The 23,681-nt window shown below is 39.2% G+C and overlaps 1 protein-coding gene across 1 annotated transcript; it reads right to left on the bottom strand.

Moving 5' to 3' along the window:
* Positions 1 to 2,036: 2,036 nt before the first annotated feature.
* FGG (fibrinogen gamma chain) lies at positions 2,037 to 10,981 on the bottom strand. Its single transcript, XM_061584515.1, has 10 exons — positions 10,780 to 10,981; positions 10,619 to 10,669; positions 10,120 to 10,303; positions 9,927 to 10,020; positions 8,973 to 9,103; positions 5,780 to 5,913; positions 5,496 to 5,680; positions 4,246 to 4,523; positions 3,049 to 3,215; positions 2,037 to 2,486 (listed from the first exon to the last, which is right to left on the bottom strand). Exons 1-10 carry the CDS (start codon positions 10,840 to 10,842, stop codon positions 2,472 to 2,474), a joined length of 1,302 nt encoding a protein of 433 aa, XP_061440499.1. The 5' UTR covers positions 10,843 to 10,981; the 3' UTR covers positions 2,037 to 2,471.
* Positions 10,982 to 23,681: the final 12,700 nt, after the last annotated feature.

Raw genomic sequence — 23,681 nt, 5'->3', positions numbered from 1 at the left:
CCTTTCTTGGTAGAAGTGACATACTACTGAAAAGAGACTCATTTTAAAAGAATGGTTATTGCGTTTTATTTCGTAGAAAGGATACTGTAGGCTGGAAAACTGTTTTAACATGTAACTGCCTGTCTTTTCAATTGTCTATTAGTTGAATATTCTAGTTACAATTTCTAATTTTAGGAAAGTAATACATATTTAAATATAATAGTAGACTGGATTCAAAGAACAGCACAGCAAGTTCTGTGCGTCCTAGGAAGGTATGAATATGATCTTAGAAGCATAAGAAGAGCCCTGTTGGAACAGACCATCTAGTCTAGCATCCTATTTTCTATGGTGTTCACATGGGTGCCTCTGGGAAGCCCACAAGCAAGAGATGATGGCAATAATCCTCCCGTGCTCTTACTTTCCCCAGTAGGTTACATTTAGTTATCATGCATAACAGCCATTAGTAAACCTGCCCTCTATTAAATTATCTAATCTCCTTTTAAAACTGTCTAAGCTAGTGGCCATCACAACATCCTGTAGCAGTGAATTCCATAAATTAGTTGTGTATTGTGTGAAAAATAACACAACAACATAAGAAGATCCCTGTTGCATCAAAACAAAGCCTATCTAGTCTAGGGTGGCCACTTACACATCACAAAAAAGAACTGATGGGATAAAATGCATCATCAAACAAGAGGACCAAAGATGTCACAGATTTGCATAACACCTGTGTCAAATTAACACCTAATAATATTTCTGTTTCATCTTTGCTGACTTTCTGTCCAGCTAAAGGGCTAACCAGTTATCTGCTTTTCTACTTCTATCAAGGATTGAACTGGATTTGTTAAAGTCAACACATTTGCATAAAATTGGGGGACCCTCCAGAACAATGTGGGAGGTGGCATAGAAGGCTACTGGGGGAAGGAGAAATTGGCAAAACCACCCCATGTCCTTCCTCTAGCAGGAGCCACTGCTAGATCTCAGTCCCTTCTGCCAACAGGTTGAGCCCTTCCATTTACAAAAGGGCAATTCTGGATCCAGCCTCTTAATTTCAATGGGGCAGAGGCATGATTAACTTTATCTGGATTGATACCTTAACATATAGCTTTTTAAAAAGTCTCAAGAATGACACCAGTATCACAGGTAATGTTATATCACAATATTCAGAGAAATGTCATGCCGTATCCCTTATATGGATGCAACATATAAAAGCATATATGGGAAGAAAGTGTGTTGTTTGTTCCAAAGCAAACTGGCAGCATCATGGACACAACTTGGCTAACCAAGGTATCCGTTTAATCATAGCTGAGTATCTCCACTGAATTTTGCCTTAAATAGTAGCAGCTTGGCTGTGAGCATCCTATGCTGATGTTTTTGGAAGAAATAGCTTTACTGAGTGCAATGCACATCTTACATTTGTACCATAGGTTAGTTTCAACACAACACCCACACACCCCTCTCTATCCTCCAAGCAGAGTTCAAGGACATATTCCAGTAGGCAAAAATTGTGAAGGAGGGCATGAACTAGAGCTGCTGCAGAGTGCAGTCTTGTGAGGGTGTCCTGAAGTGTTTGGTACAACTATATGTTATTCCTAATTAAAATAATATGGTTCACAAACCACTGTTCTGTTTCTATTAAAAGACAATGGAGTCATTTCTGAATGAAGAATAAATAACAAGGGAAGGATAACTTGGCTTTCAGCATGAGAGGATGGTATACAATTTGCTGCATAAACGTATATACATAACAATAAGGGATTCAGTGAGATGAGTTTGTTATTAAATTACCAAATCTGGTAATTTGATGCATTTATTCAAAAAACAGTTTGCATCAGTGGTCCAACTATAATTTCACATAGGTGAAATTAAATATAGTTCATAATTCAATAATTTTGACCTGTATCATGTAATAGCCTGGGGTTTGTATGGCATTCTTTCTAATAAAAAGGGTGCTGATGTATAACCTAGGGGGACATATATAGATATAAAACACAGTTCTAAACATTTGCAGAATTTCTTTGAATTTTGATGATAGTTAAGAAGCAATTAATAACACATTTTATTAATTCATATTTATTCAAATATATATTTAGAAGAAATATAGAAAAATAGCTGCAAATAGTGGTTCTATTCTAGAACAGTTTTTGCCTATGTGGAAGAAGATTCTCTTACATGTAGAAATTGCTCCACCATTGTTGCATTCAGATAGACAATCCGAAGAATGCCAGGATTCAGGCTTTTGAATAGATGTGCCATACTGCTGAGCTATTCAGTTCTCCACAGACTTGTGCAAGATTTTGCACTTGTGTCTGCAGTGGAAAATGGGAGCAATGAATGTCTTTTATTCCATTGGTGAACAGGGAAAAAAATGAGCATTTAATGATTTGATTTTAGTACCAGATCCTTAATTTCAGCGTTTATGTGAACTTCAGAGTAGCATTTTATAAAAGTTTGTGAACTTGTCCAGTTAAATCTTTGTCAAAAATGTTCTTTTAAACATCTCCAACCTACAATAAAAAAGAAAAGGGTTAACTGTCATTTTTCTCCCAAGGAAAGACTGAATTATGCATGTCTATAATCCAGCATCCTAGGAAGCCCATGGCAGGCAGCACTCCCCCCTCCAATTTGGGATTCAAAGGTACACTTCTTTTGAACATGGAAGTTCTGTTTAGCTATCATAGCTAAATGATAGCTGTTGATAGAATGATCCTCTATGAATTTGTCTAGTCCTGTTTTAAAGCCATCCCCAGTTAGTGGCCCAACAGCACATCCTGTGGCAGCAAATTCCATGAGTTTGTAATATATTTTTATGTACTATGTGATTTCAAACATAATTATTTGAAAAAAAATGCAGAAATAGAAAGAAAAGAAGTACTTTTGTGATGACATCACAGTCATAAATTTGTTTTTAAAATGAGACAGACTACGTAAGGTGAAACATCTCTGAGAATGCTTTCCATAAGACACCAGTACAATACTCTAACATTGTTCAGGTGCAAATTGCTATTAACTAAATGTGCAGTTGATTTTGTTCTCTTTCTAATTGTCTCCTCGGCCTGCTAGTCCAACCTCTTTTACTCCTCCAGTTTGCTGTCCTGTTACTACTGCAAGTCGGCTGAATGGAATGATTTTCATAGCTGTTTTTTTCATGGAATTCCACCGAGAACGCCAGGTTGCCCAAATAATACCATTGTCATTTCCACTTGGGCCAGCATCTTTTTCAGTGTAAGCACCACCTAAAATAAAAGCAACACCGTAGTAATATGTATGTGGATGGCGATATAATTTTTACAGAGCTGTAAGAATGACAGAGGATAAACTGTATTTAACTTTACCCTCCTTTGTGCTCCCATCATTTTAGCAGCAAACTCCTAAGCATGTTTATTCAGAATCAGAAGTTGGCTCCACGTAACTGAATGGAACTTTCTTCTTAATAAGAATACTTAGCTGTATGCTCCAATAAATATGTGACATATAAAATGTTAATTAATCAGCCAATGATTCCTCTTCGGCCTTATTCAGAAGTATGTTTTACTGAACTGAATGGGACTTACTTAGTAATTGCAATGCTTAGTTGCACACATGTGATGTGTAAAGAGTCAATTGACCAGCAAATGATTCTTTTTCAGGATTAACGTTTACTTTTTCTAGATTCACCCAAGACATAAATGGTTTACACCATAGGAAAATGCATACATCTGGCCACCACAGTACAGCAGATACTCTTGAAAATCTCAAGAGACCAAGGCCATGCTCAAGCCAAAGGTTAAGATTTTAAAGTTGCATTGATTAAGCATGTGTTGAAATCTCCCTCACTGAAATCAGTGGGACTGAAAAGTACTTAGAAGTGCAAGCCTATGCATGTTTGCTCAGAAGCAAGTCCCACTATGTCTAATGTGCACACAGGATTAATTTTTGTTGAGCTTATCCTGAATGCTTACTCTTACATTTAAATACCTATGGAGGGAAGGTGGGGTCAGTTTTGAGGCTGATGGGAGACTGGGAGAGAAGAGATCAGACCTCATTACCCTCCCCTGAATGAGTCTATTTCAACTTGGATTTGCTTAGAACAAGAGGAACTAGCTTGTGAGGAGATCAGGCTTGGGTGGGTGTTTTGCCCATCTCAATTTAAAACCAGAGACAGAATGAGTCATGCCTCTCTAAGGAGGGTCCTACAACTCTGTCACTTACAGAAGCCTGTCTTGCCTTGGGAGAACTTGGAGCAGATATTCCACATGGAGCATACAGAAAGGTTCATATTATTACCTTGATAATATTTGCCATTGAGGTGAGCTGCATGACATCTGTTCATCCACCATCCAGATCCATCCTGTTCAGCACAGTTGCCATCAAATTTATCATTGTCGCTGTCAGTTGTACTGAACTGCATTCCATTGTGGGATGTGAAGAATTTGTCACTTGGATCATCTCCAAAATCAAAACCATCAAAGGCATCTCCAGCTTCACCGCCAGAAAAGAAGGCATAGGTCAGGCGATACTTATCTGCTTCAGCTCCCAGTCTAAAGTGGGCATAATCTGCATAGCTGTAAAAAGAAAAGTGAAACATCCCCAAATTTCAGAAGTGTCAACTTGTGTTCCTTTTGATTCCTTAGACATGTTTGTCTATTGTATTACATGATGCAAGCATTTCATGGATAGTAACTAGGGATTTGTGAGTGCTTCATCTCAGCAGGTAGACAAATGTAGAGGACCTGCTTATGCTTCTCTACACTGGACAGTACAGCAGAGGGAGAGAAAGACGCACAGCACTGCATAATAGGCTTGCCAGATGTTGGCAAGGCAAAAGCCCTTTTTGCAGACTTTGGCCCATGGACCAAAGTCTGCATGTGAAAAAAGGAAAGCAGGACAAATCTGAATGGTCTAGGTCAGATCCTAAAATTTGGAGCTGTACAGGGTAAACTTTGGCTGGTCAAGTTCCTAAAGCCAAGAGCAATATTGCCCAACAAAGAGCCAGAAAGCACATCGCCCTTTCTGCTGTGGTTCTCAATCAAAACAAAATCACTAGACCCCAAACTCTTGCCGCTACAGGTCCTCTACCCCAGCAATGCCCATACACAGATGCTTCATCTACTTCTTTTTTCCTCCACAAAACCCTCACTCCCTTCTTCCATTGTCCCCATTTCACTTCTACTGAAACAACCTGTGCTTCACTTTTCCTTCCCAGCCTCTGCCCAGACACTCTTGGTCATTCTTTGGTCCCTGGGAAACCCTTTTGATGTCTTGCTGCCATTGCCATGACTTCCTCTTAACCCTCTGAGGCCACATGCAGTGTTACCAGCACCAGCAGAGGCTTATATTCATCATCATGGAAAGAAAATGGAGAGTCTGGGAAATGGAAAATCCCTATTGTGCCTCAAAGGCATGTGCATAGCAGGGGCTTACTGAGATGCCTGGAAGGTGCATGTAGCTAATAAGCCAATGTTTGACCACTAGCAGCAGCATGATAGTCATGAATTCTATGCCATACTATTGAAGAAACCTTATGAGTGGAATACCTTTTTTGGCCACTCCAGTCCTCCAGCTCTATTCGCAAGGCATACGGAATAGCAGACTGAGTGGTTATTAAATGAATCTTCTCATTTCCTAGCCAGAATTCTGTCTGGTCATTTGGTGACAGATGTCCAAATCCTTCTTTGTATTGATTCCAGTTTTTATTAAAATCTTCACTCCCGTCAAGCCTCTGATAACAAATTGGAGGGGAAGGTTTAACAGGATTAAAATTTTTATTACACAGTTGATCTTCCATGCATTCCATGCATTCACTTTAGAGACCACATACCCTTTGGAAAACTGTCCACCCATTCCCCAATGTATCGATTTCACAATAGACCAGAAAATCCTCCTTAGCTTTGTGAGGTCTGATGAAATAGAGGCCACTCTGCCGGGCACCTTTATTAGCAATGTCTTGACAATCTATAATAAAGAAATAGAAACAACAGATGGTAGTGATAACTGCTGTCTATTGTATTTACATTTTAACTAAACAAGACCTTCCCTCCCCCCACAAACCTCCACAACCCCTCAGTGTTTTTGTTTTGTTTTGTTTTTTTGCATTTTTTAGCCAGTACCTCACCCCGGGAACTCTGGGCAATGCACATACCATATTTTGCCTCATTTAATCTCACAACCATCAATTGAAGTCGTTTCGGTTGAGCATGTATTTGAGCCATGTCTCCCTGATCGAAGCCCAACATTCTATCCACTACACCACACTAATCGTACTCCTCATCAAAGCACTGATTCTAACCAGCATGGAGTAAGTGATTCAAAGGCTATTACCAAAATGCCTTGGACCATGCAATGTACTACATTATTCATAACACATCTGTGAAAGTTAATGAGCTATATTCATGTTTGTGGACATCAAAACATGGTGTCCTTGGAACTGTATTGCAGCACAATCTTAATTATAGGAAGCTGGCATAACGTACCTGTATCCCAAACTTAGAAGCCTCTGGGAGGGGCTACTGCTGGCCAGCAGGTGAGTTTGAGCCCAAGTGTTGAGGAATAGGCCCACTGGCTTCTATGGGGGAATTTGACTTACATCACACTTTTTGCTGCTGTAAGTTCTACTGGGTTGCTAGGTCACATGAGCAAGGTTAAGAGGGTTTGGAATACACTCCTTGCTCTGTCCTGCCCCCACCACACCCCTTTTGAGGGACTAATGTCAGAGTAAGTTCTGCCAGCTGAGCCCTGGTTGAGTGGGGATGAGGGATTTATTCGCTGGGAAAGCCCAAGATCTGCCAAATCCAAACTCTTTCATCCTGATGGATCTTCGGTTTGAATTATGCTGTAAATCTAGAGTCATGACTAAAAGTTTTCTTCTTGAAACTCAGATGTAAAAAATATGCCTGGAGGGTTATATAAATTTAAAACAAACTAATTTCATTGCTAGCCTGAGCCCATGAGTTTGTGCTGCAGTTACAATGCACAATATAGTCTGTGGCAAGTGGGAAGGATTGCTAAAATATGTGATTGGATCTGGCATAGGTATCCATTACTCCTATTGGACAGAAATGATGATGATGATGATGATGGGTGGGGTACACTATGTACAAAATAACCAAATTAAGCAAAAAACATTAATGTCTGTGCATGCAGTTATTTGGTATGGGGATGAGTATTTATGATGTGAATAATATTAACTATCGTCATCATCATTATCATTACTATTATTATTTTACTGATACTAGCACCACTACTAGTCCACTAAAATGATATATGGGAAAGTTAAGAAGGCAAAACCTCCATATTCCTGTATATATATGGACTGTGACTTTACATGGCTGTCGGCATTGTTTATTTATATATTTATTATTTAATTTGTATCTCGCCCTTCCTCCCAGCAGGAGCCCAGGGCAGCAAACAAAGTGCTAAAAACACTTTAAAACATCATAAAAACAGATCTTAAAATACAGTAAAACAGCATTAAAAACATTAAAAAAACAACTTTAAAAAAGGGTTAAAAACATTATTAAAAAACATATTAAGCAATTCTAACACAGACGCAGACTGGGATAAATCTGAACCTAAAAGGCTTGTTGAAAGAAGAAAGTCTTCAAAAGGCGTCGAAAAAATAGCAGAGATGGCGCCTGCCTAATATTCAAAGGGATTGTTCCTCAAGTTGAGTAGTTTTTGCTTCAAATGTTGGATCTTGTTATTGTTTGTTATCTGTATTTCTGCAGTTGGCTTGAATTTAAAAATTCAATACAGCACAGATTTATTGGAACTAAAGACTCTTCCCTTAAAACTGATGCTACAACAATGTATAGACAATTTCATGCTGTCTTTTGAACAGCAGATGAGAATATAAGACCTGTTTTTGTATTTTACCCTTTCATTTTGCAGGTGACAGCTGAATGATGTCATAATTTGATTTTAATCTAGACTTTTGTATGTTTTTAATTATATGTGTGCTTTTATCTGGAAGCTGCCGTGAGTTCCAGTTTTGGAAAAAGGGCGGGGTAAAAATAATGATAATAAATAAATAATAAATACTCCACCATACAAAAAACCCACCTTTCTTGAACATAGAAAAGTGGGTGTTGGAAATTAGGGACCTGGCCCAGCCCTCTCCCTGACATGCATGATGCTTGTTTATGTGCAGGAGAATTCAGACATGTGGGCCTCTATCATTAAACTGAGGTGGTACAGTCTAGAAGCAGGTTTACCTTGGGAATGCTATGGCCCTCCTCCCCTTTTGTTATAGAAAGATATATTTTGATTATTTTCATAGGTCAGGCAATGCTTTTTAAATAGTTTTAAACTTCAGAAAATACTACGAGTTGTCTCCCTCCACAGACAGAAGACTCTTTGATCCAGCAGAGGATTCCATTAGTGATTTTCACATTTTCCCTCCCCTTTACAGCCTCTTGCACTGTCTAACTGCTCCAAAAGTTTGGAGGACCCTTTGGAACAGTGTCGTAGGTGATGTGGGGAAGTACAGGTGAAAAAGAGAATTTGCAAAAATTATCTCCTCCCCCCAGTTGCTGGAAGCCTCCACTGGATCCAAAGAGCCGTCCATTAGAGGAGGGACACAGCTGAAGACTACACAGTAAATGTGTTGACCCCAAGGCTCTACTTTCAAACATATTTACTTGTGAATATATATCACAAATGTCAATTGAATCTATTAATAATTGTTCTTAGAACGGAGATGAAAACAGAATGACCACAGTAACACCTGCAACCCATAGATTTTAGCTGGGATTTCAATCTATTGAAGTCAATAGAACAAGGATGTTGGTTTTCATGGTTTATGGATCAAAGATGTGATGACTGACACAGTTGAAGAGGGCGATTTCTATTGATCTTAATTCCACAGTCTTTGAACCTTACAGACTTAAGAATGTGTTCTAAAATGGATGAACTTCAGGCTCAAGAATAAATTAAATTAAAAATAATCTATTAGCTGACCTACATAGAAATGTGGTGCACAATATATCAAACAGGTATTATCCTGTCACTCTTACCTCTTCCAGTTAACTCCTGTATCTGGACTGTGTCTGCACATGGCTGTCGGCATTGCGACTCAAGCTGAGCAATGATTTGCTTCAAATGTTGAATCTTGTTATTGTTTGTTATCAGTATTTCTGTCAGTTGCCTGGCAGTTGAAAAATTCAATATAGCACAGATTTATTGGAACAATAGTTGAAGCTACATTCATATAGATTGTGGAAGGGGCAGGGAATCATGTCCTACCTCACCCCACCCCACTCTCTGCATGTTCAGCAAACCACCCACTGAATGTACAGAGTTTCAGGAAGGTCCAGTAAGGGACCTTGATCTCCCCTCCATGCATTCAGTGTGCCTGGAGGGCCTCTCTGAACATAACTGTAGACTTTTCAAATCAAATTAGAGAGTCCCTCCAGGTACACTGAATGTTTATACAAGTTTATAAAGAATAATGACCTAGGGCCTTACTGATTCGCTCATTACAGGACAGAGCTGTTCACACATTAATGTACAAACAGAAAAATTTTAAGATAAAATGAATGCAGTAAGATGCAAAAACACTGTTAGAAATGTAGAGGAAGCAAGTTTTTGTTTTTCTATATTAATATGATCTAAAAGAGTAGTTGTACCAGCCATCCGCATATACACTGCCTCGAGCTCATTGGAGAAATAACAGATTATTTAATCTATGCTTTTTAGATACCCAAGAAGCATCTGGTATAGTCTGATTAACCAGGTTTACTCAAAAGTAAGTTCCATTGTGATAAGTGAGGCTTGCTTCCAAGGAAACATGTATATGGTTGTAGTTACGCAGATAGCTTAAGTCTCTTGGTTGGATGATAAACCTTCACTAAGTAAATAACTTGTCTGTTTATACAGATAAAGTTATAAGGACACAAGCGTTTTCTTTTACACTTCAGGAGAACCTCTGTGAGGAAACAGACAACACTGCAATAACAGAAGATACATACTGAATTGTACTTTCATGGCCCACAATAATGTTTTCATATCTGATGATTTCATCAATGATTTCTCTAGACTTCTGAGTATGCCTTGGAATCACATCTGTGGAAAAGGCACAAAGATGTGCAAAATGTTAGCAGTACGCTACTGAATAAATTGGGAAGTAAAGGAACGTTTCATTATAGTGGACTATGTTCTCACTTGGCCTTGTTGATGGGTCAGGGATGTGCACTTGCCGAATCTCACGGATCAATTGGTCAGTTAAATCTGAAGAATTGGAGATCTGCTGCAAGATTCGTTCAAGTACCCGGAGATCTCGATCCACCTCAGGCTGATATTTATTCAAGAAACCTGCAATGCCACATGTGGTGGGGCAGTAGCTACCCTACAGAAAAAGAGAACTTTGAAATCAAATTAAAGAATAAGTTTAACAGCCTGACTCTAGAATTTATCCTTCCCTACAAGTGCAGACACTGTGGGATATTAAATTTGTTTTTCTGTAGGTTAGATAAGAGGAGAGCTTAAAACAGGACAAATACGCTTCTTTTAAATATTGAATGCAGTTGGCAGTCAATTTAAAAAGCAATCACACATTTTCATAACCATTTTATCAATGCTTACAGGCAAGAATATACATGCCAATATGCTAGTAATAACCATATTAGTAAGAAGTGCAAGAATAACAGAGATATTGACTTACAAATCGTTCATCCAAGATGCAGCAGTTATCACGGGTCACAGGAACCTCATACTAAGTAAAGAAATAAATAAAATGAAATGGTACTTTCAGTGATTTTGCAAGTATGGTGATTATTTTAGCCATTTCTGTAAGAGATCGCTACTCTGCCCAGTTACACTTACTGCAGTGCAAGTTGAAAAGAGGAAAGATAGAAGAGGCAGCCAGATGTTGAACTTTGGTTTCATTGTGTCTGTGGCTCTGGCAGCTCCCAAGCACTGAAAAGGCAGTGCTTAATCAATGTAGCTTTGAGGGCTTCAGACCTGATCTTGCTCTCTGATCTGCACGGCAACTGCTTAAGGGATCAGGTGGAGACAGTGGGTGGACACAGTATGGTAAATAGGCGGGGATGGGGTAGAGGGAGGGCAGCCTCCTCTGACCTTGTGGGGGTGTTTCCAGGATTTGTTCCTGTTCGTCCCATGTTTAGCACCAATGTGCTTCTCACTCACCAGCCACCTCCGCAAGTCCTCTTTTGCAGGGAAAAAAAGGTTGTGGAAGGACAAGCTGCCCTATGGAGCAATCCCTTCCAGTAACCATTTCTACTAAACCTGACCTGTATTTTTGAAGGATCTGAATGAAAGAGATAGCAAGGATCACATGAAGCATCTATCCCCACCCCAAAATTCAAACAGCTAAAAGTGAACACGTTATTTTGTGAAATGGTTTATTCTATGTTCAAGGACTACTGTGTTGTCTTTTTAAATGATTGGTACAAACTTTGGGAACATTTTGTAGGTAAAATTCTAAGGGAGTTAGCACAATGGAAAGTGTGTCTATGTGGCTAAGTTTTGAAAAACAAATTTGCTGGCATGAAGGTCCCTGAGCCAGAACAGAAGTGTGAAGTGGTGGGAGAGGTGCTTTATCTCTTTGTCCCAGGCATGGTCAAGATCAGAACTGGACCCTCCAGGCTATAGGGGGCTATGGAAGGAAAGCTCTTGTTGGCATCAATGTGGACTGATTCTGAGCAAGATATTATTATGATTATGATTAAATTTATTACCCACCCTTCACCAATTGTTCCTTGGGTAGGTCATAACAATATAAAATACATTATTAAAAACAGTTAAAACAAATTCCATTCACAGTTAAAGCAGGTCTTAAATATATATATATTAAATGTCAAAAGCCAGGGTGAAGCAGTGCATCTTCTGGATATGATTCTATGATTCTGTGACAAAAGCTGTACAATGAAGGTGACAGATGCACCTTTATAAGAAGGGAATCCCACAGCTTAGGACCTTCCATGGGAAATGCTCTTTCCGAGGCCACGACCACCTGAAATTCTGAGGGTGGTGGAACTACCAAGAAGGCCCCTTCTGCCAATCTCAACACCTGAGGGTATCTGTAGGGAAGGAGGCGGTCTTTCAGATATTTGGGGCCTAAGTCATTTAGCGCTTCAAACACAAGCCTGAGCATCTTGAATTGGGCCTGGAAACAAATTATCAGTAAATGCAGCTGTTTTAACACAGGGATTATATGAAATCTAAATGGAACCCCAGCCAGTAATCTGCTACATTTTGGACCAGTTGAAGTTTCCAGTAGTTTTCAAGGGCAATCCCACATACAGCACCTTTCAACAATCCAATCTGGAAGTTACCAGAGCATGGAGTACATCGGTCAAGTCATTGAAAGGGGCCAGAGCCGGAAAAAGGCACTCCTTGTGAAAGTTGGACAGTGAAAAAAGTGGAGAGCTTTGCAGATACCATGGATGGCAAACAAGACAAATAACTAGATGTTAGAACAAATTAAACCAGAGCTATCACTAGAAGCTAAAATGATGACACTGAGGTGATCATACTTTGGACACGTCATGAGAAGACATGATTCACTGGAAAAGACAATAATGCTGGGAAAAACAGAAGGGAGTAGAAAAAGAGGAAGACCAAACAAGAGATGGATTGATTCCATAAAGGAAGCCACAGATCTGAACTTACAAGATCTGAACAGGGTGATTTACAACAGATGCTACTGGGGGTCGCTGATTCATAGGATCACCATAAGTTGCAATCGACTTGAACACAATACACAGAGAGCCACTGAGGCCACCTGAGCCTCCAGTGTCAAGGGTGAATCCAGGAGCACCCACAGATTATGGATCTGCAATGCCATGGAGAATAGGCTGTCTCTCCACCTCCTGGACTCAGGAACTTGGGACACATAACACCTCTGGGACACATAATACCTCTGTCTTGTCAGGATTCAGCCTCAATTTATTGGCCCACATCCAACCCACTGTCTCCAAGCACCTGTCTACCACTTCAAGTGCTTCTACCAGTTCAGATGAAACAGATATAGAGATGGGTGTCATCTGAATATTGGTGACACATCATTCCAAAACTTCTGATGACAGCTCCCTATGGCTTCATATAGAAGTTAAAAAGCATACGGGACAAGATGGAACCCTGTGGGACACCACAAGACATCTCCCATGGTGCCAAACAGTAGCCTCCCATAACTACTTTCTGGAAATGGCCCTGAAAAGACACATTGCCCTATACCATGGTCCTGATATGGCTCAGGCTCCTCCTTATTTCTTAAAAAATCAGCCATGCAAGGCCAAACCACATGATAAATGTCATTGGCCATGTTGTGGCTCTAGGCAGTCTTTGTTGAGTGCCACAATTTCCCCTCTTCAACAGGATCTCACACCCAGAAATAAAATCTGTCAGGAGCCATCTAGTAGACCAGGGGTGGAGAACCTCAGGGCTAGGGGCCATGTGCAGGCCTCGTGGCATTTTTATATGGCTCTCGGGGCTCTACCTTGGTCACATACCCTCCCTGGCCCCATCCCTCACTGACCCTGTTCCATATTCTCCTCAAGTGCTTTTGCCTAGCTGGATGGTGTGCTTGGACTATGATCATTCACCTTGCTTGCTTGGATGGGGGCAGACAGATATGTGTGCATGTAGAAACCTCTGACTTTTGCATGGTTGAATGTATATGTAGCCTAGTGCAGTGGTTCCCAATCTGTGGAAGATGACCCCCAGGAGGGCCACGAAGTAATCCGGAAGGGGCCATGAACAGTAAAGAAATAAATTATTTATTATTTTTTTTACAAAAGTCTTCCCTCCCTGGACACTGTTTGCTTCCCACTGCCGTTGCAGGTGACACCTCCCCCTTGCTCTAAAGGAGAGGGGAGGACTTTTGTTGAAGCACCAGAGCGTCTTTCAGGTGCACCAAGGGCAGGCTTCTGCCTGTAAAATACATGGCAGATGCCAAAGGAGGCTGAGGGTGGAGATACTAGGAAGAAGAGGGGATTACTATTACCAACTTCCATCTCCTCGCATTGCCTCTGCTGACAATGCCCTTACTTAGAACGAGAGGAGAGGGCTTTTGTGAAGCAAAAAGAAGCAAGGCTACAAGGAAAGGCTGCTTTCCCCCTTCCTTCCTGGCAGCCAGCCTGCCTCCCTGTGGGGAGGGGGTAACAAAAAAATTTGAGCTTATAAAGGGGATCTTGTACTCATAAAAGTTGGGAACTACTGGACTAGTGTACAAAGAAAAGAGTCGCACTCATTGCTCTGCCCACTTTTGTCTCTGGCCCCACCCACTGAAGGGTCACCCCCCCCCCGAAGGTCGCCTATGACGGAATGTGGTCCTTGGGCTGAAAAAGATTTCCCCATCCCTGCCATAGACTCTTCTTTGTTGCTGCTGCACTGAGAACAGGTTAGGAGTGTCATACTTTGGACAAATTTTCAAAGCAACTATGACAAATATTAGGGCATATAAAAATAAAATTTCAGAAAAAGGGCGCACCTGTGGGCCCATAACATTCTCGCGCTATTATATATTTACTAAATACATACATATTCTTTCAATCTGGCCGTATTACATACACTCATAACTCAGATAAATTCTAATTATTCATCTGATAATGCAACTATAACAGGTACTGTATACTACTCGGCACAACTTGGTGGTTTCTTCACTTTCCTCTGAATGCTTATCAAATATCACTTCTGTGCAGGTCCTATATGTAGAACTGGAGCACGTTTAGAAGTTATAGAGAGCAATTGTGTTGCATTCTGAGATTCTATTTTCCTGTTGCTCTTTTGAGTCACTAACCTACCACCCATATGGGTAGTGATGGTACAGAGCTGGAAATTTGAGAATCAGTCCTTAAGAGTCACCTCTAAAGAGTAGAAAAACCACCTGCCTAATTACCCTGTGAATCATAGAAATGTGACATTAGCAAGACTGCAATATTTCATTTATTAATTGGTTGATGAATTGATTTTAACTGACTGAAAAGGTGCCCTGATTATTTGGATAGCAGATTTTTTAAAAATATTATCTTTAATACATATACTTATAAAAACTGTAGATAGCAAGCACTATCCTATAAGACACATACAGTTTTATTTCATAAAGGAGGGAATGAGTAGTCTATGGTGATGCCTACTACAACATTTGCACACATCATTTAAAAACAAAAAAATGTTGTTTCAAGAGTATTGTCTTGAGCTATAAGCAAATTTAATTGATGTATTGATTGACTAAAGCTCATATGATTAATGTACTCATGATTTCTTTGATCAAATAACTGTCCTAGGAAACAAGGCATGTATACCTACAATACAATCTTACATGCATTTACTTTGAAATTCTACTGTGCTCATTTGGGACATTAGTCTCTAGTAAGGATATTTAGGGCTGCAATTTTGCTAAATATATAATTCATACTTTGTGGATGTAAAGATACATATTTTATATCACAATTTTATGGTTTCCAAAATGATTAACAGAAGTAGCTATAATACACCTCTGTTCCATTTGCTGCCTTGGATTGCAGCAGAGAACTATGGCTATCATGTTGACCAATGAGGGCAGGAACTGATGTCTTGCTTTGAGCCTTCCAAATTTTCTTGACCTTAGGATTTAGTCCTTCACTTACAGCTCAGTCTTAAGCATGTTTAACCATTAGTAAGTACCATTATGTATCATGGTTTCTACAGCACACACTATATGCCATCCAATAAGCAGGGGGCATCAGTAGTGAGCCAATAGCAATGACACTGCATGTCTCTTTTCTTATAATGTTGATGAATGTGTGTGTTTTTCCCTTCAAATACATTTTTGTCTCTGCACCAAGTATTAAGAAGACGTCTTGGGACATGGGTGAAAACATGCCTATTTTGAGCATACCCTAAGGACCTGTGATCATTGGGACTGATGACATCATGTTGACAATGTGTGATGACATGTCATGAAACTCAATGTGTTAGAATTAACAGCTTATGTTTGCATGACTTTGCTTTATTGTGGTGATCATGACCATGGACTTCTTTGGGAGGAAGGGCTTCAGCATTATGGGTAGCTTTTAAATTGGGGTCCTAGATAGCAATAAATTCAGAGAATCCAGTAAGTAAGGAGCACAGCTGTTTTATATAATGAAGTAATGATTCCATTGCTCTACATTGCTTAATTTAGCCTGTAGGTATGGAGACATTTCAGATACCTATTCTACTTCTACATGCCACTTCACACAGCAAGCCAAGGTTTATCACCAAGTGATGAAACCTGGCTTCATGACGAATGAAAATGTACGACAGATTTGGAAAAGCATGTTTGTTTCAATCCACTCAACATTTTTAGGTGCAGACTTACGGTGTTTCCAGACAGGTGTTTATTGTGGCATCTCATGCTTGCAAGTTTTTTGCAGTGTCCACATTGTGCATCAAAATGCCAGACCCCACCCCCTGCTGCCATTTAATCTGGGTTTATCTTTTTTGGGGGAAATCTGATAAGTAATCTATTTGCAATTGAAACTATACCTGGAGGAACCCTTGAAGCATCTAAGATGGATATGTGAAAAAAATGCAGGATATGAAAGAGCTCTACATATTGCTGCTTTTCAGACCCTATGCTCTTATCCTTCATACCAGCTGTAATTAGTGTTACCCTATAAAAGGAATTCTGACATTACTGCATTGCTGCTGTCTATAGAGATGCAGATATGAGCAATAAACTTGTGTTGTAATGCTATTCCTTAAAATCTCTTAATAAAACATTACTATAAAACAAGAAACTCCCCACTCTTCTTTAGGTAAGACTTTGTTGTTAAGCTGATCCCAGATAATGAGAGACAAAAGTGGTACTTTGCTAGCTTGAGTAAACACCATGGAGGCTTTTTTTTGGGGGGGGGGGTAATTCAGCGCTTTGGGTGTTGCTCTTGTGTCCTTATAAAAACAATCCTTTAGAAAATGAATGATTTCTTCTTTTTAAAAAAAGAATGGGCAATTCATTTTTAAAGGTCAAAGTGAATCCCTTTGTGTGCTGAGTTGAGCAATTTTTACCCTTCTTGCTGTTTATTGACTGATTTCTCAAGAAACCCTGAATGATTAATGCAAATGGAGATAGAAAAAAGATTTCTTAAGTCTACATACTCATATCCCTTTTCCAAACTGATAAGAAAATTTCCGGTTTTCAGTAAAATAGTATTTATTTATTTTCTAAGATAATTGACCAATTAGGTCAAAACTTTATAAATTTGTTGTGTAAGTATAGGTTTGACTCAATCTTTGTTAGCCTTTTCCTTCAAAGGAACATTGGAAAGTTATCCTGAACATTCCTATTAAGATGAACTTTTAAAAAACATTTAGCAGAGAGACCTCAGAAATGTCTGTTTCTAATGCAGTTAGAGAAACTTGGGTAATAGGTTAGGACACTTGTAGAACATTTAAACAAAGTCTATATAGCAACTTTGTTTGCATTTTTACATCACAGCAACAATGGGATCTAAGTAATACATTGTGTTAACATGAAGAGCAAAGTTCAGAGCTTTTGTTTTGGGATGGAATCAGAACTTTTATTGGCCTTCATGGTTTCAACCAGTTAACCAAGGCAGGATGCCATGTGAGTGAGCACATCTACAGAGTCACATCACACAATCGCTTTTGTGCCTTTTTAGAACCATCTTGAAGGTTGTTTCTATTGATGGAGCAAAATTCTAAGGCTCATAGGAACATAGGAAGCTGCCATACACAGATCAGACCATTGATCCTTCGTCTTTTTCTGCTCCCTTCTGTTTTTACCAGCATTATTGTCTTTTCTAATGAATCATGTCTTCTCATTATGTGTTTGGAAGACCAAAGAAGAGATGGATTGATTCCATAAAGGAAGCCACAGACCTGAACTTACTAGATCTGAACAGGGTGGTTTATAACAGATGCTAGTGGAGGTTGCTGAGTCATAAGGTCGCCATAAGTTGTAATCGACTTGAAGGCACACAAAAGTGATACCTTAGGCTGAATTGTGCATTATATGCTAATACATTTAACTTAGTTTTTGGAGCACAAGCTGAATGAATGAAAATATTTATGCATGTATTATCTTTATAATTACAGAGTGAGACAGTGGGAGAAAGGATAGAAACTTCAGAGGGAGACATCTACAGTCCCTCTAATATTTTCAAAAGGAGGAGGATGCTTTTGAAAACGAATAGTTTTCCTAGTGTATACTTTCAGTTTCACTATGTACATCAGATTTCATTCACATCTCAGTAGTAAGTACCCACATTCTAAAAACAGAATATGTATGAATCACTATAGTGTACCGCTGATGTGAAATAAGTCTGTTTCTTGCTTTGTTTATTATTTCTTTATTTATCTGAAACATTTGTACCCTGCTCTTTGGTCATAAAAGGCTCCCAGGGCAGCTTACAAATCTCAGTAACAAGTCCCTGCCTTTAGGATGATGATGATGATACACAAAAGGAGAAGGGATTGGGAGGGAGGAGGGAAAAAGTATAACTCAGGCATAATTTCTTAGTTATATAACCATCATTCTCTATATTGTAAGAGATTCTGGGTCACATCGTTCAGGTTGCACTTCATTGGCACACTAAAATTATTATTTTCCCAGGCAATTTCTCATGCTTATACAGTACCTTCAGAAGACTCAAGAAAATAATCCAAGCCACACTTTACCGGCAGTGGGGGAATCACATCTCCTCCAAGGATCATTAGCTAATCTAACTTGGTGGGAAATTTCTTCCCAATCCCAAATTAGACTGATGGAACCTGCAGAATTTGTGATGCACTAAGCCAAATGTAGCTCATCAACAAACCAATCAAAATTTCTCCAAAGGACAGGATGAGGGCCAATAAACTGAAGCTCAGTCCCAAGAAGTTAGAGGTACTATTGGCGGATGTTTCCTCTACCTAGGGAGGTTGTGTTCATCCTGTTATAGAGTTGCACTCCTCCTAAAGATTCTGGTTCATAGTTTGGGGATGCTGTTGGATCCAGCTTTGTAACTAAAGGCTCAGCTGGCTCCATAATATGGAGTGCTTCCACAGCTAAGGCTTGTACAGTTCAGCCCCTCCTAAACAGGGATAGCTTGGTCACAGTTATCCATGTTCTGGTAACCTCCAGTTTAGACTACTGAAACACATTATATGTAGGACACCCTTTGAAGACCCTTTGGAAACTCTAGTTAGTTCAGAACACAGTTGCTAGACTGCTAACTGGGACCAGTCAAGGGTGCTTACATTTTAAACCCTACATGGCTTAGGACCTAGGCACCTGAGGGAGCAACATCTCCAATCTGAGGCTGCCTGTATACATAGATCATGTTTGGAGGAACTCCTATTTTGCCTTCACCATCTGAACTGAAATGGGTGCTGACTGAAGAGAGGACCTTCTTGGCTATGGCATCCTATTGTGGTTCACCTGCTGCCTACTCTGTTGTCTATTGCCTTTTCAGCCGCAGGCAAAGACCTTTCTCAGGCTTTTAAATCTCTGATCAAAGTCTTCTTTCAATACTGCTAGTTTATTCTATTGTTCTGTTCATTTTGCATTTGATTATTGTTTATAGTGCAATTCTTTACATGCCTTCTCAGCTGTAAATTCAACTGAGTTCACTCCCAGATAAGCTTATATAGGATTGTTGTTGTTTTTAGTTTTTAGCACCTTATTCTAAATTGCCCTAGAAATGCTTTACATTGGAGTATGGGAATGCAAATAAATAATAAATAAATCCATTTTTGCTGCCTGTCTGCGGTTATGGGGAGGGGAAAAAAATGTCAAGCATTCTGAAGGATCAGAACAGGTAAGTTCTATTTGGCTTGGTGAGTGACAAATTGCGCAGGCCTGAGTTAACCACATCCACGAGGAAATGTTACTGGAATAGCAGTACATTCTACCCAACTTCCTATCACTAACTGAGGCAGTCTCTTAAAACACAACACAGTATATTTCTGTTCCTCACCATTTCTAATTAAAATATTCATTAACAATTTTATTTTGAAAATACTCATTTCATTGCTGTATGCTTCTCCAGCCAGTAGAGACAATATATTGCACTAATATACATAGAATCATGCAAAAATGCAAACCAAATTCAGTGGACGAAGAATGTAATCTCTTTATAATAATCACATAGATTTTATCAACCTGTGTGGATAGGTTGGATAATATTGGATTGCATCTTAAAGAGATTATAAGGGAGACAATTTGAAAATAGACAAAGAAAGGCAATAGCATTTTTTTTCTGTAATGGACAAGACAATTCTTGCTTACAATTTTACTTGATATCAGCTTATCAAGCTGTAGTTTATTTGTCTTCCAGAGTTCACAAGAAGTAATTTGTGTACAGAGTGATTGCATTCTTTGAAGCAATGTCCTCATGCAAATAACAAAATTTGAAAGCATTGTCAACTTCAGAAATTCATATTCATTTGTTAAGTTTTCTGCCCCAGCTTTTAGAGTCCTATACTGCATGAAAGTGCTTTGCTGATTTACATATATTTGAAGGACTTTGGCTCATTTATAAAAGGTTAGTTTTTAAGTTTTTCAAAAGAGATTGCAGTGTATGCTTTACCTTGAGCAGAAGAGCAATGAACTCCATTTGTTCAACAAAGATCTGATGCACTAATGTGCAAAGCGAAGACAAATAATCACCTCAAATATTTGTACAATACTTTGCAATTAGAACAGAGTCTACAATAAACACAGTTGTTTGTGATTATTGATGAACCAAGACCAGATAGGAAAAGACTGAAAAAGAAGTCAAAACAAAATTTACTGGATGGGATACAGACCAATGTGTTTGCGAAATATTGTATATAATAAGCAATGCTATTAGCAACCGGAAATGTGACATTAAGTGTGAAATGAATTGGCCAAAAAGTGCAACATCATTTGTCCTCAGCAAAATAAAATTGCTATCGTATGCCCTTCATGAGTTCAGTGGGACAGTGTCAGGTCTTGTTTGTACTGTTAGTTGTAACTGAGGCTGTAGTCCCAATGTCCTTTATTTGTATTCTTATACTTGGCTGTGGCATTGAATTGTTACATCTATGATTAGTCGTTGCTTATTCTCATTTGTCCCGATACAGCAAGGGAGATCCCAAAGCCAATGATATTCACTAATAGTAAAAAAAACACAAAAAAACCTTGCAGTTTAAGAACGTACCTATAGCCCACAGATATTTCTATCAAACTTGAAAAAGCAAGGAAATTGGGCAGCTATAGTAAATGCACCAGGGGAGCAGGAGACCTGGCCTCCTCTCTGAGATATTGTACTGCCCTACAAATTTGCAAAAATGCAAACACAATTTGAGTTGGTCTTTCACAGTCCAATCCACTTCCTTATAGCTTGGAAGAATTTGGTAACATGTGTCACTGAGCATATGGTGAGTGATAAATCTAGAGATACATTTGCATAATGATTAGAGAGCAGTTGTTTTTCTACTCCAAACAGTGTTCACTAGTCCCTCATGGTTCCATAAACTTGACAGGGACCACAGAAGGCTGCACAGTGCATACAGTTAGGGTTGCCAATTTTTTTTCTACCATAGCTTAATCTGCAGGAATTTGGTGCTAATGCTGATCTTCATTATGAGAAAATCTTTATCTATTGATTTCTGCAGAACAAGCTTCTGTTAAAGGCACAAAAACAGTCCAGGGCATTTTTCTTATACACAGCTGGCTTTGGTAACGCACTGTAACTGCATTTCTCTGGAACATTTACTATGTACCTAAGTATGTTGGAAGTATGAGAGACAGGAACTTTTCAGTTGAGTCCTGATTGTGAAATAGTTTCCCAAAGAAGTTGTGCCTTACTGCTTAATTGTCCTTTCTTAGAACAACACTAAGAATAGTTGTTTTCAATGGTCATTCTTAAAGTAAGGACTTATGCAGAGCAATCCTGAGTATCTTTCCTCAATGTCTCCCGTTGTGTTCAGTGAAGCTTCTTCTCCCTTCTACGCATGTTTAGAATTGCAGCCTAAATGTGCCTTATCATATAACTGCTTTTTTATTACTGCTATAATCTGTTGTTTCTGGTGATTTTTCTTTTAAAATTTTGTTTGTTTACTGTTACTTAAACAAAACTTGTAAGCCAACTTGAGTACCTGTAATGTTGAAAAACAGGGTATAAATCATGTTTTTAAAAAGTGCTTCCGAGCCCAAGCAGAAGCACAAAAACATATATTTTAAGATCTAGCAGTAGTTGCCAGTATTCAGTGAATACTATCTCTGTGCTACACAGTCTTTCTGTATTCCTTATCCTTTTAATTTAAGTGTAGCTGGTCCTGACAGCCTTGAAGGTGCTGAGATAGTTTCCACATATTTCAATAGGATTGGGATTTCTCCAGAAACTAGCAATTCCAGAATTCTTCATGACTTGCATTAGATCAATAGGCTGACAAATAGCTTTTAAACAGCAGTGTTTGTGAACCTGTGCCAAAGTTAGAATAATAACAGCAGACTGCCATCTGCTGTCTTTTTATGGTAGTATTATAGTTCTTTAGGCCTTGCATAATAAAAGGAAAACTCTAATATACAGAATTGCAGTTTTCACTGACAAAAATATCAGAAACCCAAATTCATGTTTTTTATGATTTAAAGGCATGTTAATATGGCTGACTTGAAGTGTTACTCTAGCTATTGTGTCTTTGATTGCATCCAAAACTTTCTAAAGTGGTGAGATGCAGGAACACGAGAAACCCACAGCCTGCTGTCATGATAAACTCCTCACCTAATATTTGCCATGCGATACGGTGAAATACAAATAGCATTGCTTAAATTGGCAATATCTCATCTTTTTATATCCATATCATTATTTTCAGGATTTGGCAGCACAAAACAGCTGGTGTAGCACAGTGGGGAGGAGGGCCTGGCTGGGAGTCCAGAATCTGTGAGTTCAAATCCCTGTTCGTGTCTCCTGGGTGTTAAGGGCCAGCTAAAGATCACCCCCACAGTGAGTGGCTCAGGGTCCTGCCACCTGTGCAGCCGTGGGCAAGCTGCATAGTCCCAAGGAGCCCAGTTGTCCCCCAGCTGGCAGTTGCGGACAAGGGGCTGGCTTGTGCAGCTGTGGCAAGCTGAGCAGGCCCTAGCCAGCTGGGGAGGACTAGCCTCAAAGGGAGGCAATGATAAGCCCCCTCTGAATACCGTTTACCATGAAATCCCTATTCATAGAGTCACCGTAAATTGGGATTGACTTGAAGGCAGTCCATTTCCATTTTCAATGATGGTGCAACACAGCCTCCTGCTGGTCAGATTATAGTCCTGAGGAACTTTGAAGATAAATATCTCAGAGTAGCCATAGGTCTCTTATGGTGGTTCCCAATGGGGGCTTAATGTTATAAGCAAGTGTTAAGATATTGCAAATGAGGGTTTTTTAAAATTGCATTTCTCCCCGGAAAGGGTATATCTGGGATGGGGAAAAATACATTCTGGCATTTTGATGGTGACGTGTGGATGCTGCATAAGACTTGCATGCATGAGGAGCTCTGATCTCACAAAAAATACCCTCAGGAAGCACTCCCAGTGGCATTGATTTTTGAATGTACACATCAAGTAGATATAAAAATAGTTATAAAAGGCTTGGCACACCAACATTTAAAGCTGACCCCAAATATGCCATTTCTTCCCCAGGCTATTAATAAGCTTGTTTTTAAGCACAATTTAGTCAGACATAAGTAAAAAGTATGAAAGGGAAGAAAATGCTCTTTGCACATGCTATGGATGGTAGGCTTGAGTATCATCATCATCATCATCCTATATTCTAATTATTATTTTTAAAAAA

Source organism: Rhineura floridana, chromosome 9 (genome assembly GCF_030035675.1).
Source record: "Rhineura floridana isolate rRhiFlo1 chromosome 9, rRhiFlo1.hap2, whole genome shotgun sequence".
Lineage (NCBI taxonomy): Eukaryota > Metazoa > Chordata > Lepidosauria > Squamata > Rhineuridae > Rhineura > Rhineura floridana.
The sequence above is the reverse complement of the archived record's forward strand: the minus strand, read 5'-3'. Positions and strand labels throughout refer to the sequence as shown.